At 50.1% G+C, this 14,367-nt stretch overlaps 1 protein-coding gene across 1 annotated transcript in view; it reads right to left on the reverse strand.

Annotated features, from left to right (window-relative positions):
• The window catches only part of SFRP1 (secreted frizzled related protein 1), a 42,433-nt gene extending 29,072 nt beyond the window's left edge, over window positions 1-13,361 (reverse strand). The window contains exons 1-2 of the mRNA XM_070408447.1: window positions 12,585-13,361; window positions 7,490-7,567 (exon numbers count right to left, since the gene is read on the reverse strand). Of these exons, the coding sequence (XP_070264548.1) occupies window positions 7,490-7,567; window positions 12,585-13,128 (622 nt within the window). The 5' untranslated portion in view covers window positions 13,129-13,361. The remainder of the gene's footprint in view (window positions 1-7,489; window positions 7,568-12,584) is intronic.
• Window positions 13,362-14,367: the final 1,006 nt, after the last annotated feature.

Below are 14,367 nucleotides of genomic sequence, written 5' to 3' on the forward strand. Positions count from 1 at the left end.
ATGTCCTAACATTTTTTTTTTTTTTTTGCAAACCAGATTTCATTAGTGCCAGGCTCTTCTTACCTGGGCACAATCTTTTTGAATAAGAGAACATGGCTAGGGATGGAGCAGCCACCATATTCCAAGAACTATACACACTTGATTAATTCAATTCTCCCCCACAGTGACACAGGAATCGCCGTCCACATTTTACAAGTGAGGAGATAGGCTCGGGGAGGTTGAGAGACTCCCTCAAGGTTGCTCAGTTTATCGGGTTGGGATTTAATCCAAGCCCGCCTGGCCCAAGGCATATGTTCTTTATATCCTACTGTACTACCTGCTTCTCTCCACAAAGAAAGAAATCAGCGACTGCTGAGCCCTTTCTATGTGTTAGGCACAGACATCAGCCCATTTATATCCCACAAACTCTGAAGTAGTGAAGGAACGCCCTGTGCCCCCTTCCCAGGGAGCTTCCTCTACCGTTCCTGGCAGGACGGAAATGTGATGGGCGTGAGAGAACATGAAGGAGGAAGGGTATGGAATCTGGACTGGCTACCCAGGTACGTGCTGATGGGAACAAAACCTGTAAGGGATGCCAGGCGGAGTGGCCTTGGGCAATCAACTGGCTAACTCCTCTATCTGAGCCTTCTTTTCCTCAGCCTTTAGGATAAAAGCCCTGGACTGGCTGATCTTGAGGCCCCATCATGCTCAGCAGATCTAATGACAATGGGGTACAGATGAGCAAGACAACGCTCAAAGAAATGGGCCACTTGTGTGGGTTACGAACAGCCCCTCTATCTGAGCTCATCCTTAACCCCTCTTCCTCCAGCCAGTCTCAGAGAGGCTTCAGAGAGCAGGGGTGAATTGGAGGGCAAATCCTCCTTCCCCCCTTCTCCAGGATAGTTTGTGTATACATCAGATGATAAAGAGGACATTCGTTAAGTGAAATAAGCCAGACACAAAAAGATACATACTGTAGGATTCCACTTATATTCGGTACCTAGCATAGTCAAAGTCATAGAGACAGAAAGTAGAATGGTGGTTTCTGGGAGTGAGGGGAGAGAAGAATGGGGAGTTAGTGTTTGGGTAGAGTTTCGATTTGGGATGATGAGAAATAACCAAAGACGAATGGGGGGTGACGACTGACAACAATGGGAATGTACTCCATGCCACGAAACTGTATACTTAAAAATGATAAACTTTATGTTATGTACATTTTACCACATTAAATTTTTTTAAAGATGAGGACTAGGCAATTGGGCAGGGCTACTCACACCGGAGAATTATAGAGTCACAGGTTGGAGAGTACATCACCATTTGGCAACTGACCACCCCCAGGTCAGACCTGGACTTCACCACCAAGAGGGGGAAGTCACGTGTCAGCCGATCCTGAACCAACCAAGTCCATACCTAGCTATGTCTTAGTACAAAGAAAAGCCACCATTCCAGTACGGTGCAAGGAGGCGGGAGAGCTGAAACCAGAATTCAGTTCAGGAAAGATGTCGACAAATAAGCCGAGAGCAGAGTTCATTTCTCTGGTGAGAGTCACAAAGGGAGGCCTCCAGTGCCAGGGACAGGTCGCTGGGCTACTGCTGTACCTGCAGAGAGCCCCAAAACGAATGTTCAGTGAGTCCAGCCTGTTTGCTGGGCCCAGGACTGGGTTCCTTACCCACTAGCTCATCTGCTCCTTACCAAAACCTATACCTGGCTATCAGTTGTCATTTCTTAGAGGGAAACTGAGGGTTGGGGGCGGGGGGGGGGGGGGGCGTTGAGAGATTTGCCCAGTGCTGCAGAGTATTCATACAGTGGTAGAGGGAGGGCTGAACTCAGTCCCAGAGAACGCCATGCCCACCCATGGATCCTGGGTTTCTGTGTACTTTCTCACACTTAAATATGCTTTCACGGATTCAAAGATGCTAAAGAGAAGTGCTTTTCATTGAAATTTGCTTTATCTAACTGTCCTCTCGAGACAGGTATAGACAAGAAGGATTGAGAGGAGATGGGATGCACCACCCTCACCAGTGGGGGAACTAGGGCTCTTTCCCCAGCTTTTCCTCCGTTCCTCAACGTGACTTCCGAGTGCAAGGTGCTCCCGATCTGACCTCAATCCAAACTGCTCAAGACCTGCTTCGTCTGGCCAGGACCCCAGGTCTGGCATCTATTCAGGAACTCTCCTATCTGAGACTGTGGGTGAGCCAGGAATGACATCACAACTCACCCGGCCAACTCGAAGGCTTGGAAGGCTCCTGGTTCAACGAGGTCTGTGCACTGTCCAGCCCGCCTTGTGCCTGGGAAGACTAGACTGGTCTCTGGCCGTGAGCTGGGCATTACACTTCCAGGGCACTTAAAGTGTTCAACCCTGTCTCTTCTCTCACATGAGATGCCACAACTCCTTCTGACTATAGACAGAGCTGGGGATGGATTATGTATTTCAGAGATTGTCTATTACCCTTCTCCCCGCCTCCAGCCTCTCTCTCTGGCTTCTCCAGTATCTGCAAACACCCTTAAGCCTTTGTTTCCCTTCTCTCATGTCTATTTAATTTCACTTTGACTGAACCAGATTTCTGAATGCTAGGGCTTCTTTTTCTTTTACATATACACTCAGCCACCCCAACCAGGGCATGTGGTTTTTCTTGGACTTAATAAACAAGTGGCACATATTCACTTGGAAAGGAGCCTTCGTCCTTTTATTAAAAAAGGAAGTCCAGTTCCCAAATCCCTGCCATCCTGTGTCACTTATATTCTCATCTGACAAACATTTAATTGTGCCTCCATGTCTAAGACACCGTGCCAGAGGCTCTAAGTACAAGCAGACCTTGTTCTGTTCATTCTAAGACACGGATTATCGTTACATTTGAACACAAACTATGTTTTCTTTGTTAGTGGTACCAAACCAATAGTGCATCTCACAATTAATGGGCATCTTATATTAAGTAAAATACGGTACAAGATACAGACCCTGCTCTCAAGCAGCTTACAGATGTTGCAATTATTTTGCTGGCAGCCAGTTTTCCTCCTCTGTGGGAGGAAACTCGGGGCTTAGTTTGGAAAGGCTGGACCTGCTCTTTGCAAGAGATCAAACAGCCCTTCAGCGTAAAACACTGTGTCTCCGAACAGCAGCACAGCCAAGACACCTTGGAAAAGGAGTGAGAACAGATTTGCGAAGGTGCAGGAATCTTCAAACATCCTTCTTGTAGGAAATACTCCCAAACACTTAACTGTGAGAGCTGATTTTTTGCTTTCCTATTTGACTCTTTTTTAGTGTTGCAAAAGTATGTTTTTACTCTTTATGAGGAAACATATAAATGGGGCGGGGGGGGGGGGGGGGGCGCGGGGGGAAATCCTTCCAGAAAGCAAGGAAAATTTCTGGGAGCAAAGAAATCTTTTTCCACAGTTAGAAAATACCGGGCTAAAGAAGTTGTCAACTGAACTCTCAAGCTCAAGAAAACTGTGGAAGCCGGTAAAAGAAAGCTCTGAACTATCTCATCATCATGCACATTTCCAGCAGAAAAGCTTAAGGGTGTTTGCAGATACTGGAGAAGCTAGAGTGAGTGGCCAGAGGTGGGGTTCTAACCTGGCAGCAATTATAAATCAGACCCTCACATCCCTGGGACAAGCTGACCTGAAGACGGCCATGGGCACTGGGTTACTAACAGCAGTATCATTAGTGTTGCCACTTGCAATACTATATTGGCCTGCGTAAGAGGAGAGAGCAGCAGCCTGTTGTCACGTAGCAGGAAAACCAGAGAGGACAGAAAACACATCAGCACGTCCTAAATTGAGCACTGCACGCAAGCTGGCCACCAACTTGAATTCAGAAACTACACCACCTAACTTCTGGCTACCCCATCTGGTGCTTGATCCAGGCTGATCCAACTGCATTCCTGAGCATCAGCACACAGGTGTTTCTACTGATGCTTTTCCCTGTTGGGGGAAAAAAATGTGTTCTGAACCGAGGGGGTCCAGCGCAGGGGCGGAGAGACTGGTGGCCAAGCACACCAGGCAGAGTTAAGCGTGCACTGCCCGAGGAGGAGGGATGGTAGGCCATGCGGGAGTCCGAGGAGGAGTTGGCAGGAGGGCAAGTGTGCGTGCTGACCCAGAAGGAATGCACCCCTTGTTCCTGGAGCTCACAGAGAGCCTTCCAACAACCTGATGTCTTCCCATCCTGGATGTCAGGGCCACTTACTGCAAAGTTTGATCCCTGGAGTAGGGAGTAAAATGTTCTTTTTCTTTTCTGTTGTGTGTCATCTTACATTGCCGAATGTCTTTGTTTTCTAATTGAATCCCATCAGTGTAAGCTAACTGCTTCACTTACTTGAACTCAGCTCAGAACAAGTTCCCCACAAGGCTGCATTCTTCAGGGTGCTCAGAAGGGCAGAGCTAGGCTCAGCCCCGGCAAAGAGGAGGGGAGGGGAGGAGTCCTACTTATTGTCTTAGAAGAACATTACAAATAAAAAAACTAAAAGTCTCTCTGCATCCAAATCAAAGAGGCCTGCATATGCCACACCCATGCTGGAGAGATAAACCTCTCTACAGCAAAGTCCGGTGGCCGTTCGTCTTCTCTTAAAGAGGAAGGCAACGTGACAGAGAGTCAAAGAACTCCAGTTGGGAAAGTCAGATTCCTTATTTATGAAATTAGTGAACTTGATAAGATGACCTGTACGTTCCGGGAGGAAGCCAAAAGTACTATGAACCCAAGAAGAAAATAATCTCGGAGCTAAAAGAACACAGTCCCAGTCACTCAGATTCACCGAGACCTGACTGGTTATTAAAATAAGATAGAGCCCTCTCTCCTGGAAGCCGTGCACAGGTGCTTGCTCACGCACCTGCTCACTTAGTAGGCACCTACTTTTTAAGGGAAAAGATGTCCATTCCCAGGTGAGTTACCTGAGCACCAGACTCTTACCCTACACCAAAAGGTCAACCTTTCACATTCAAATTATTTCCCAAGGCTTGACTCTTCAGCTCACCTCTAGGGGAGTCTCCAGGGTCACTAGTTGCCACAAAGCCCCTAGTTACCAGAATTTTGGTAGGTAATTGGGGGAGATTAGAGGAGACCTGATGACAAGTTCAGGTTGGTATGTTTCAGACTACAATCGGGGCATAAGCATGGATTCTCTTTTCACACTTCCTTGGCATTAATTAACTTTGGCCTTGAGTCCCCACACCCCCTCTCTTCAGCTGGTGAGTTATAAAATGACTCCACAGTGTCTAGAAAATCATTGATTAGTGTTTGGTCAGGATTTTCAATTTCTTAAAGTTAAATTTCAATTTACCCTAGGTAAGTATTTTTTTATATGGCATCTAGCACAGGGCTTTGCACTCAAGAAACATTGAATGAATAGACATGTGAATCAATGAATAATCAGATGCACTGGATTTGAGCTCCAAACCAGGAAGACACCCCCTGCTAGTCACCTCCACACTCAGTTCCAGGGTTTTTCCATCACTCTTCCCTCAGGAGCTGAGCCTGATAGAAGTCACATGAGCATTCACATCAGCTAATATATTACCTTTCAGAGTTTCATTCAATTCCCTGGCTTTGATGAACTGCCAGGGGGCCAATTTCTGAGAGTAAGTGTGGTGATTTACAATAGCGGAAGAGGATCAATGAAATCTACAAGAGTGGCCCCTTAGTCATCCCTCCTAAGGATCCTTCAGGAACACAGCCATACGTGAGCAGATTCTTCCTGCCCCAGCCATGCAGCAAAAGGCTTCCCATCAGGATTTCTGAGAGATTTTATGTTCTTTTTCTCCATTTCTTAGGGGAAAAAAATCCCAATCCCATGTGTGGATGTTGCTTGTTGCTAAGGCAGTGAGGGGCCGCGCACCCACAGGCTTACTCACAGGAGACCCACCAGGTTGGCATTGAACACCTTCTGACGAAGCAAGAGTGTGACCATCAAGAAGCAAATGCCACTACGGTCAGATGGCAGGGTGCTCAGAGCCCTCTGTAACAATTTCATTTGAGTTCATTTAAGATGACAACAAGGAAAAGTGTGTGACAAACACAAGCAGCAAAATGCAGAATAGACCTACTCTTTGAGGTCCTGCTGTCCTCCCCAAGGATGAAGGAGGCAGACGGAGACACCTAGTGTAGAAATGAAGCATGCAGCCTTGGCCAGTTTGGCTCCGTGGATAAAGCATTGGCCTATGGACTGAAGGATACCAGGTTCGATCCTGGTCAAGGGCACATGCTCAGGTTGCGGGCTCGATCCCCAGTGTGGGGCGTACAGGAGGCAGTCAATCAATGATTCTCTCTCATCATTAATGTTTCTATCTCTCTCTCCCTCCCCCTTCCTCTCTGAAATCAATAAAAATATATTTTTTTTAAAAAAAGAAAGAAAGAAATGAAGCACGCAAAACACATCCCTCCTCAAGAAGCTCTCCATGGCAAAGGGTCTCAATTCAGTCACAATGGCAAATACCCTGAGAGCACATCTGTCATATGTACAATGTCCTTTAACTTGCGTGTGCACGCACATACGTGTGCAGCTCATTCAGACGTGGCACTTTGCCAGTACGAGGCCTTTTCGTGTACTTGGTGATGTGTGGTGGTGGTTCTGAAAGGGAACACTCACATTACTTACTGTTCTGCTTTTCCTGGTAAGAATTCTGTACAAAATCCAGCCACAGGGACACGGTGCAGGCATCAGGAGAAACCCCCTGTTCGTGTCAGGCTGAACCTGTCCTTCAGCAAAGCAGGCCTGGCCCAGACCATAAAATAGAGGCAGGCACAAGGGAGTCAGCTGTTCAAACGGATGCGGTGAACATTTATTTCTCCCAGAGGAGAGACGCCCACGGTGTCTGGAGCACGGGTCTTCCACCACATCCCCACCAGGGACCATCCCTGAAAGGCCACCTGAGATCAGCTCCCTGGGACACATCAAGCCTTTCTCCTGGGCTCTAAGTGCTGATTCGAAATTCCCCTTTAACCCACAGTGATTTGGGGAAAAGGAAGCTAAATCCCAATCCTGTGGGGGGTGTCAATTTTCTTTGCCTGGAAGGACCTGATAGGGGCCCCTTCTCTGAGTGCCCTAACAGTAGACTCACCTCCCTAGGAAGGCACCCAGCCTCCAGCCATTTTAGATCCTGGGTAGAGTGGTGCTGACACCTAGGGGTGGATGGAAAAAGAGCCGGTGCGGAGAGAAGACCAGCCCTAGCTGCCCGCTGTGCCTTCTGGTAGTGTCCAAGGAGTGGTGTTCCCCCTAGTTCCTGTCCACCTGTCCCCAAGTCTACCCCTCGCTCCTAGAGAAGGTCACCAAAATCCTGTCCAGGGACCTCCCACACAGAAGGATAAAAGCAAAGTTTGACTTTAATAACAACCGCCCGGATCCCCACCCTGTCTAGTCTTCCATCTGCCTGAGAAAAGTAGCCACAAGGGAGGCTGGAAGTAGAAAACATAGCGCCCCAAAAAGACGCATCAACAGGCTCTGTTCAGCAGGGATATGGGCCAGGAGGAACCTGGGAATGCCAAACCTCCCCAAGGCAGCCAGGGATGCTTTCTTACCAAACTCGCTCGCACAGAGATGCTCAATTATCGCTTCAGATTTCAACTCGTTGTCACATGGAGGACACACAGTTGTGCCTAGGAAGGAAGAGGAGGAGAAAAAGGAGCTGTGAGTTATGGGTTAATGGGTGCAGAGAGAAGCCTTCCCTGGGAAAGACATCAACTCACGACCAGAAAGAAAGTAGTTAAAGGTCTTCTGGAATTTCTGAAGGGCAACCTGAAAATCAAAAAGAAGACTCCTAAAGCCCACAACCTAAAGCTATAAGCAGACATATGGCTTCTTGAAAATTCCGGGGCTAGAGCTGTTGAATATGGCACACCTATTTAAAGCAACAATATTGGGCTGGGTGGAAGCAGTCCTGTAACTTGTGGCTTAATGGGGTATGGTGGGGCTCAGGGAAAAGTTGACTTATAAACCAAACACATCTATTCCAGTTGTTGGTTTCCTGTTCTTTCCCCCCTCTCTTTTAAATAGCCCCCATCCAATTCCCACTCCCTTGCCATTCCCAAACTCCCAACAAGACAGCAGGTCAATCTGACCGGCTCTTCAGGAGCCAATAAATAAAAACTCAGCCAACTCATGAACTCTAACCCCAGGCCCAGGACACCCCTCTCCAAAAGGGCAATTGCTAGCAAGAGCTGCCAAATGGGAGGAGAGAGCTGGATGGGAGAGACCCTCTGGAGGCATTTTCACAGCACTGTGAAGTGCTTTGAAGAGATGTGTGTATGGCTGACCTGAGGGCCACTGATAGGTGGCTAAGCTCCAGGGGAAGAGGCATCTGAGGCCAGGGCTAGAGGCCTCCTCTAAGACAAAATGCTGCTGGTGCTAGAGGGATCCTGGGGAGATAAACTGTCTCTGTGGAAGTGCAGGGAGAAAGTGGTACAGTGGAATCCCCAGAAGGGTTTAGTGGCTTATCATCACCATCACCATCCTCACCACCACCACCACCACCACCACCACTACCACCATCATCACTATCACCATCTCTCAAACCACCTAGAATTTTATCCATGATCTAGGAAGAAAGCATTAGCATTTCCAAGGGCACTCCATCCTTGGCACAGCATTAGAGGCCATGCCAGGCTGGAGCTAAGGAGCAAAGGAAAGTCACCCCAAGGAAGGAGGTGTACTGAGTGACCTTTGCTCAAATATAAGGCTCTTCATCCTGCTCCCTCCCTTCCCTCTCCATGGCTTCTGGGATAGCAGTCCTCCTCAGTGAGGTCCCCTATGGCTCAGTAAAATGAGCAAAGCCTCCCAAGATGGGAGGTAGGTAGGGAGCTGCACAGCCCTCCCAGATCAATGCTGTTCCCAGGACATAACTGGCCCAGAGCTGGCCACCCACCCCCACCCCCCTCTTCCCAGCAGGGTCCCTACATGGTCTAGCAGAGACCACATGCCTTAGTCTTTGTACCCAGAGCCAAACACCGTCTGGATTCTCAGTGCAGCAGGAACCATAGCCACACTCCAAGCAGAAGACTGTCTGACTGTCTTTTGGCCCAGATGTTGGAAATTTGCTTTTCACACAAAATCAAATTTGAAATTGGTAGTGTTTCTAACAAAGGGAAAAACTTAGCCAGAGTTTTACATATGGTTCTTGCTTCCCTGGGGAGAAAAACAGGGAAAGGAAGTCCGGCAATATGGGAAGGACGTTGTTACTTATAGAGGGAGCATCAACTTTGCTGTGGGATTTTCCCTGTTTCCTTATTTTTTAAAAAGTGGAAGCTATCATATTGCAAGGTTCTATGAATACAACCTTGACTAAACAAATAGCGGGACCAGGGCCATCAGCATGTAAACACCAGGTCTCCATCGGCTCCACACACTCACATCATGTGGTGTAGACACACTGAGTTCCCCACGGGGGCACTTCCCGCAGTGCCATCCGTGACCTTTGGCCGCCAGTGCCTCTCAGGGCTGCAGGATCTTGCTGAGGTGAGCTCAACGTGGCTTCCCCCCCATCTTGCTTTCCTTATAGCCGACTCTGGAGCAGCAGCAGACTCTGGAGCAGCAGCAGCTTGATCCAGAGAAGGGAGGAATGTGTAATGCAATATTAATCTGTGCCCCTCCAATTGTCCTTGGGGCCCCACAGGCTGCCTCGGCAGGAGAAATCCACCCAGTCATCTGGCTGAGAGGTGGAACAAAACCCCTTTGAAAGTGTATTTAAAATAATGTTTAAAGCAAAGGAACCAAAACCTAAAACGTTTTTGTGTTTTATTAATATTTAAAGGGAAGTAGAAGAGAAAGTCCCACAGTGGAATCAGGATTGAGTGAATTTTTTAAAATCAATGCACACACATGTACCTCGCACATTCTCTACCCCCCCTCTCAAACACAGCACATCCCCCCTTCTCTCTCCCTCTTCCTCCCTCTCTCTCTCTCTCTCTCTCACACACACACACACACACACACACACACACACACACAGCAGGTCTTCCCCAGCCATCTCCTGGATACATGGAGAAGGGGCTCTGTGGAAGGCTCTTGGTCATAAGGATCACACTGCGGCCTCTGCGATCTGTGACTACAACAGCCAGGCTGATTTAATGCACAACATGCGTAAACAACAGCAAAACTAAACTAAAAGTATTTGCTTGTTCAAACAACTTCAACCAGTAAAACCTGGCAGGGAGGGGGAACAACTTATCAGAGTGCACAGGTCTAATGTAAGTGCAAGACTTAGAAATAACTTTCCTGGGGAAAGAACCATCGCCTCTCCCATAACAGATGCTTGATGCAGCTCAGGCCATGGCCTTTTTCTTGGGGGGGGGGGGGGGGGGGGGGGTCTTTTGCCTCATTTCTCATAACTAAGTTTATCTTTAATAACACATGGCCACAAAGGGAGGCCCAATACCCCCAAGTATGTAAACAGAAATCAGATAAATCATGCAGAGATCTGATGCTGCTTTGAAAACTGTTTTAATTTTTAAGAATAAAACAATAAAAATAGTGCATGTGTACTTACTGCCATCCAAAAGTACCAGTTCTTATTCGGGAGCTACCAGCCATAAGGTTTTAATGACCAGTAGTGCGGTCATCTCAGCCTGTCCCAACATACACACACACACACACACACACACACACACACACACAGCCTTTCCACCTCCAGTGGCCATCCTGCCTCAGAGGAAGTCCTGTGGGGCTCCCACTGAGTGGCTGTAGTGCTGGGGAGGAACAGATTCCTTCTCAAAGCAGAGCCTCTCACCAAAAATGCCGAGGGAGAACCAGTTCCCTGGTCCCACACCTGACTGGACCTCTCACAGCCCCTCTCTCTGTTCAGCAGCTGGTCTTGGGAAGGTGACTACTTGGACGGAGGAAGGAGAGAGGAGGATGTACAAAAAGGCCCAGGCAGGGGGAAGCAGACAAGTGGAACAGCAGCCAAAGAGTAAACGGCTTCACGAAGACACCCAGACTTTGGAGTTCAGCTGGGAGGATCCTTTCCTCTTCCTCAGTAGGCTCCCCAGCCAGTCTTCCCACCTTCCCCCAGAAAGTATTCCCCCAAAGATCTCCATGTCCACCAACTAGCTGTCCCAGAAAGATGAGTGGACTCGGCCCAAGCAGAGCTGGCCACAGCCTCGAGGAGCAGGGCTGGGCTGGGCTAATCCCCCAGTGGCCCTCGGCGGGGGAAGGGAAGGAGGAAAATGCTGTGGGCTGCAGGGGATGGCTCCACACAGAACACAAAGTGCTTTGTTTGCTCTAGGTAATTGCTCAGCTCTCAGGGTTGCACTTCCCAAAGGTTAACCCTGTGCAGACACCCAGGAAGCGGAGAGCAAGAGGTGCCCGGACTTCGCCACTGCAGGCAGGCTGCAGCCTTTCCAACCGGCCACCCAACATCAAGTACATCAGACTGATCTTCTCCCTTCCTAGAATAAGTAAGTGCATTCAAAGTTCAGGGTGCCCCTTGCCCCATACCTACCCCCACCCTCACTCTGGGGGAACATGCCCTTCAGTGGACATCCCTTTTTGGCATCACAAGAGGATGGGTGAAGTCAGCAAGCAGCCAGCCCCACACCCGAAAAGCCCTCCCGACACCCGCCCCTGTGCTCAGCACACCTGGGTATGGCTCCCCATCTCAGACTATCTCCACATCCTTAAATCTCAACTCTGCTTCCAAAGAATTCAGGGTTGAATTCACTCCTATAAAAGTCAGGCCATCAAGTTGGGGGTTTTGCTGGTTTGGTTTTGTTGCCTCTCGAGATTTCCCCCTCTCCCCCACTCAAGAATTGCCCTTTAAAGTGGCAGGACTTCGAGGAACCTCGGGTGGTCCCTGAGACAGTCAAGAAAGTATCAGAAATCCCACTCCCCAAGGAGAGACAACAATGAACTAATTACATTTTTATCTTTCTAATTACCTGAGGATTTGTGTAAATGAGAGAAGCAGGGGGTATGCAAGAATGAGAAAGAAGAGACTTTCCATCCCCCAACCCTCCCCAAACTGTTACCTGAAAGGGGTGGAGAAACAGAAATCCCTGGTTTCTAAACTTTCTTCCTCAGCCAGAACTGCAGCTTGCCCTCCTGGGCTGAATGACTAGTTAAGGGAAAAGTTGTTTGTTTGTTTGTTTGTTTGTTTACATCCTCATGGAACCTCTGAAAATAAAGCTGCTCCTTAGCATGTTCCCGGCCTTTCTGGGCTTTCTACGGTATTGGTTTTTCCCTCCTGGCGCATCCTGTCTGGGGTGTTAAGCGCTGCGATGGGGACTCGGTTCTCTCCCAGAGGAGAGACGGGCTCTCCTTTCATTTGGAGCTTTAGGCTTTGTTTCAGGTGTGGAAAAGGGAGACTGAACCCCAGGAAAAGTGGCTCCAGAAGAGGGACCCCGTGTAAGGAATGGGGGAGGCTCAGCCGTCGCTGCCGGGCGAGCCCCGAGGTCCTTGCACCTGGATCGGGAGGGGCGCTAGGCAACACCTGGGACGGACTGCAAGCTGTGAAAAATCATTCTGCACAGCTTAAGAGCAATCTCTAGGGAGCACGTCCGAACTCCGCGGTGGAGCGGCAGCCGCGGGGTCGGCCGTGGCCGGGGCTTTCCCGCAGCCTCCGCTGCAGCCGGGCGAATCCCGGGGTCCCAAGCCACCCCGGGCATCGGAGAGGGGAGGGCTTACCTTGAGGTTTGGAGGCTTCGGTGGCATTGGGTGGGGTCATGGCGATGCAGACGTCCCCCTCGGGGAACTTGTCACACTTGAGCATCTCGGGCCAGTAGAAGCCGAAGAACTGCATGACCGGCTCGCAGGAGTCCCGCACGGCCTCGCAGAGCCAGCGGCACGGGAAGATGGGCCGGTCCAGGCAGACGGGCGCGAAGAGCGAGCAGAGGAAGACTTGGGTGCCGATGTGGCAGTTCTTGTTGAGCAGGGGCACCCAGCTGCTGGCCTGCTGTTTCACCTCGGCCATGGTCTCGTGCTCCAGCAGGTTGGGCAGCACCATCTTCTTGTAGCCCACGTTGTGGCACAGCCGCAAGTCCGCCGGGATGTCCACGCACTGCGGCGCCTTGGTGTAGAAGCGCCCGTTCTGGTACGAGCCAATGTCCGACTGGAAGCTCACGTAGTCGTACTCGCTGGCCGAACCCGCGGCCAGCAGCCCGGCCGCCAGCGCCAGCAGCACGCCCCCGGCGGCCCCGCGCCGGCCCCCCGCGCCGCGCCCGCTGCCCATGCTGGCTCCGCGCACTCGCTCCCGCGACGTCGGGGCTGCCTCGGCCGCCTCCCCGCGCGCGTCCCGCCGCAAACTTCCAGGAGTCTCCGGCGACAAAAGGCGCCGTCCCGGCCCCGACCGGGCTCCGCGGCGCGCTCCTGCCCAGTCCCTGGCGGGTGGCGGCCCTCGGCCTGCTGCGGGGAGGGGAGCGCGCGGCCTGAGTGCTGCCCGGGCTCCCGGGAGCGCGGCACCTACTCCCGAGGCTGCAGGACTCGAGTGCCCGGTGCTCCCGTTGCAAAGCCCTCTGAGCCTCCCGCGCAGCCAATCAGCTCGGGGCTGCGGCGAGCCGCACTCATTTAGCACGTCAGTCACCCGCGCAATTAGCCAATCGCTTCACTTGCAACAGGGTTCGGTTTACTAGAACTAAACACAGGTCAACACCCCTTAAGACACAAAATAAGAAATAAGTAAATAAAAGAAGGGAAACAAAGAGAGGAAAAAGGGAAAATAAAGGACAGGGCAATAGAAGTGTAGGGTGCATGAAGAGAATGTTTAACGCTGTAATTAATTTGCGTCTGGTCGGAGAGAAGCGAGGAATTTAACTGTACTTGCAAATCCATGAGATAATGAAGACTTTTTTTTTTTTACACCTTTTCCTCATTTCAAACAACAGCCTACCAGACAAGCAGCTCACCTCTTCGGTTTCATTCTCTGTAGCTGCGATTCAAAGACAAGTCGTTTCCCGGACAGACCGGGGCTCAGGAAGGCAGAAGCCACGGAGGTCTGCCTTTAAAATCCCCAGAGCGCCCGGCTGGGCTCCCGCAAAGACCAGAAAAAGGTGCGTGGTGGGAGCTGTTTGCTGGTTTTAAAATGCAGGACTTTTCCGGGCAAGATAACCGGATGGTGGCCCTCCAACAACACCGGAGGCATTAAGTAAATGTTGTTCAGTGTGGTGGGAAATATTGTTTGCAAAGGTGTTAGCTTTGGGAGGGCAGTTAAAAAAAAAAAAAGGAAAAGAAAAAAAAGAGAAAAAAAACTACTCAAGTCCCAGCCCGACAGCATGTCTGTGTGTGCAGGCATATCCACATTGACATGTTTGTGGTGTAGAAAGCCAAAACATTAAAAACACATGTGCACTTATCAGGGTGGCGTGTGTAAATATCAAATCCATCACTCAGGCACACATGCTACATTCGGAGTTGGCCCAGGAACGAACCTCAAGTCGAAACCAAGAGTCCCCATTACAGCAGACAGCAAGGG

This window comes from Myotis yumanensis, unplaced genomic scaffold, assembly GCF_028538775.1.
Source record: "Myotis yumanensis isolate MYYU_CA2020_CCGP unplaced genomic scaffold, mMyoYum1.0.hap1 SCAF_3, whole genome shotgun sequence".
Taxonomy (NCBI): domain Eukaryota; kingdom Metazoa; phylum Chordata; class Mammalia; order Chiroptera; family Vespertilionidae; genus Myotis; species Myotis yumanensis.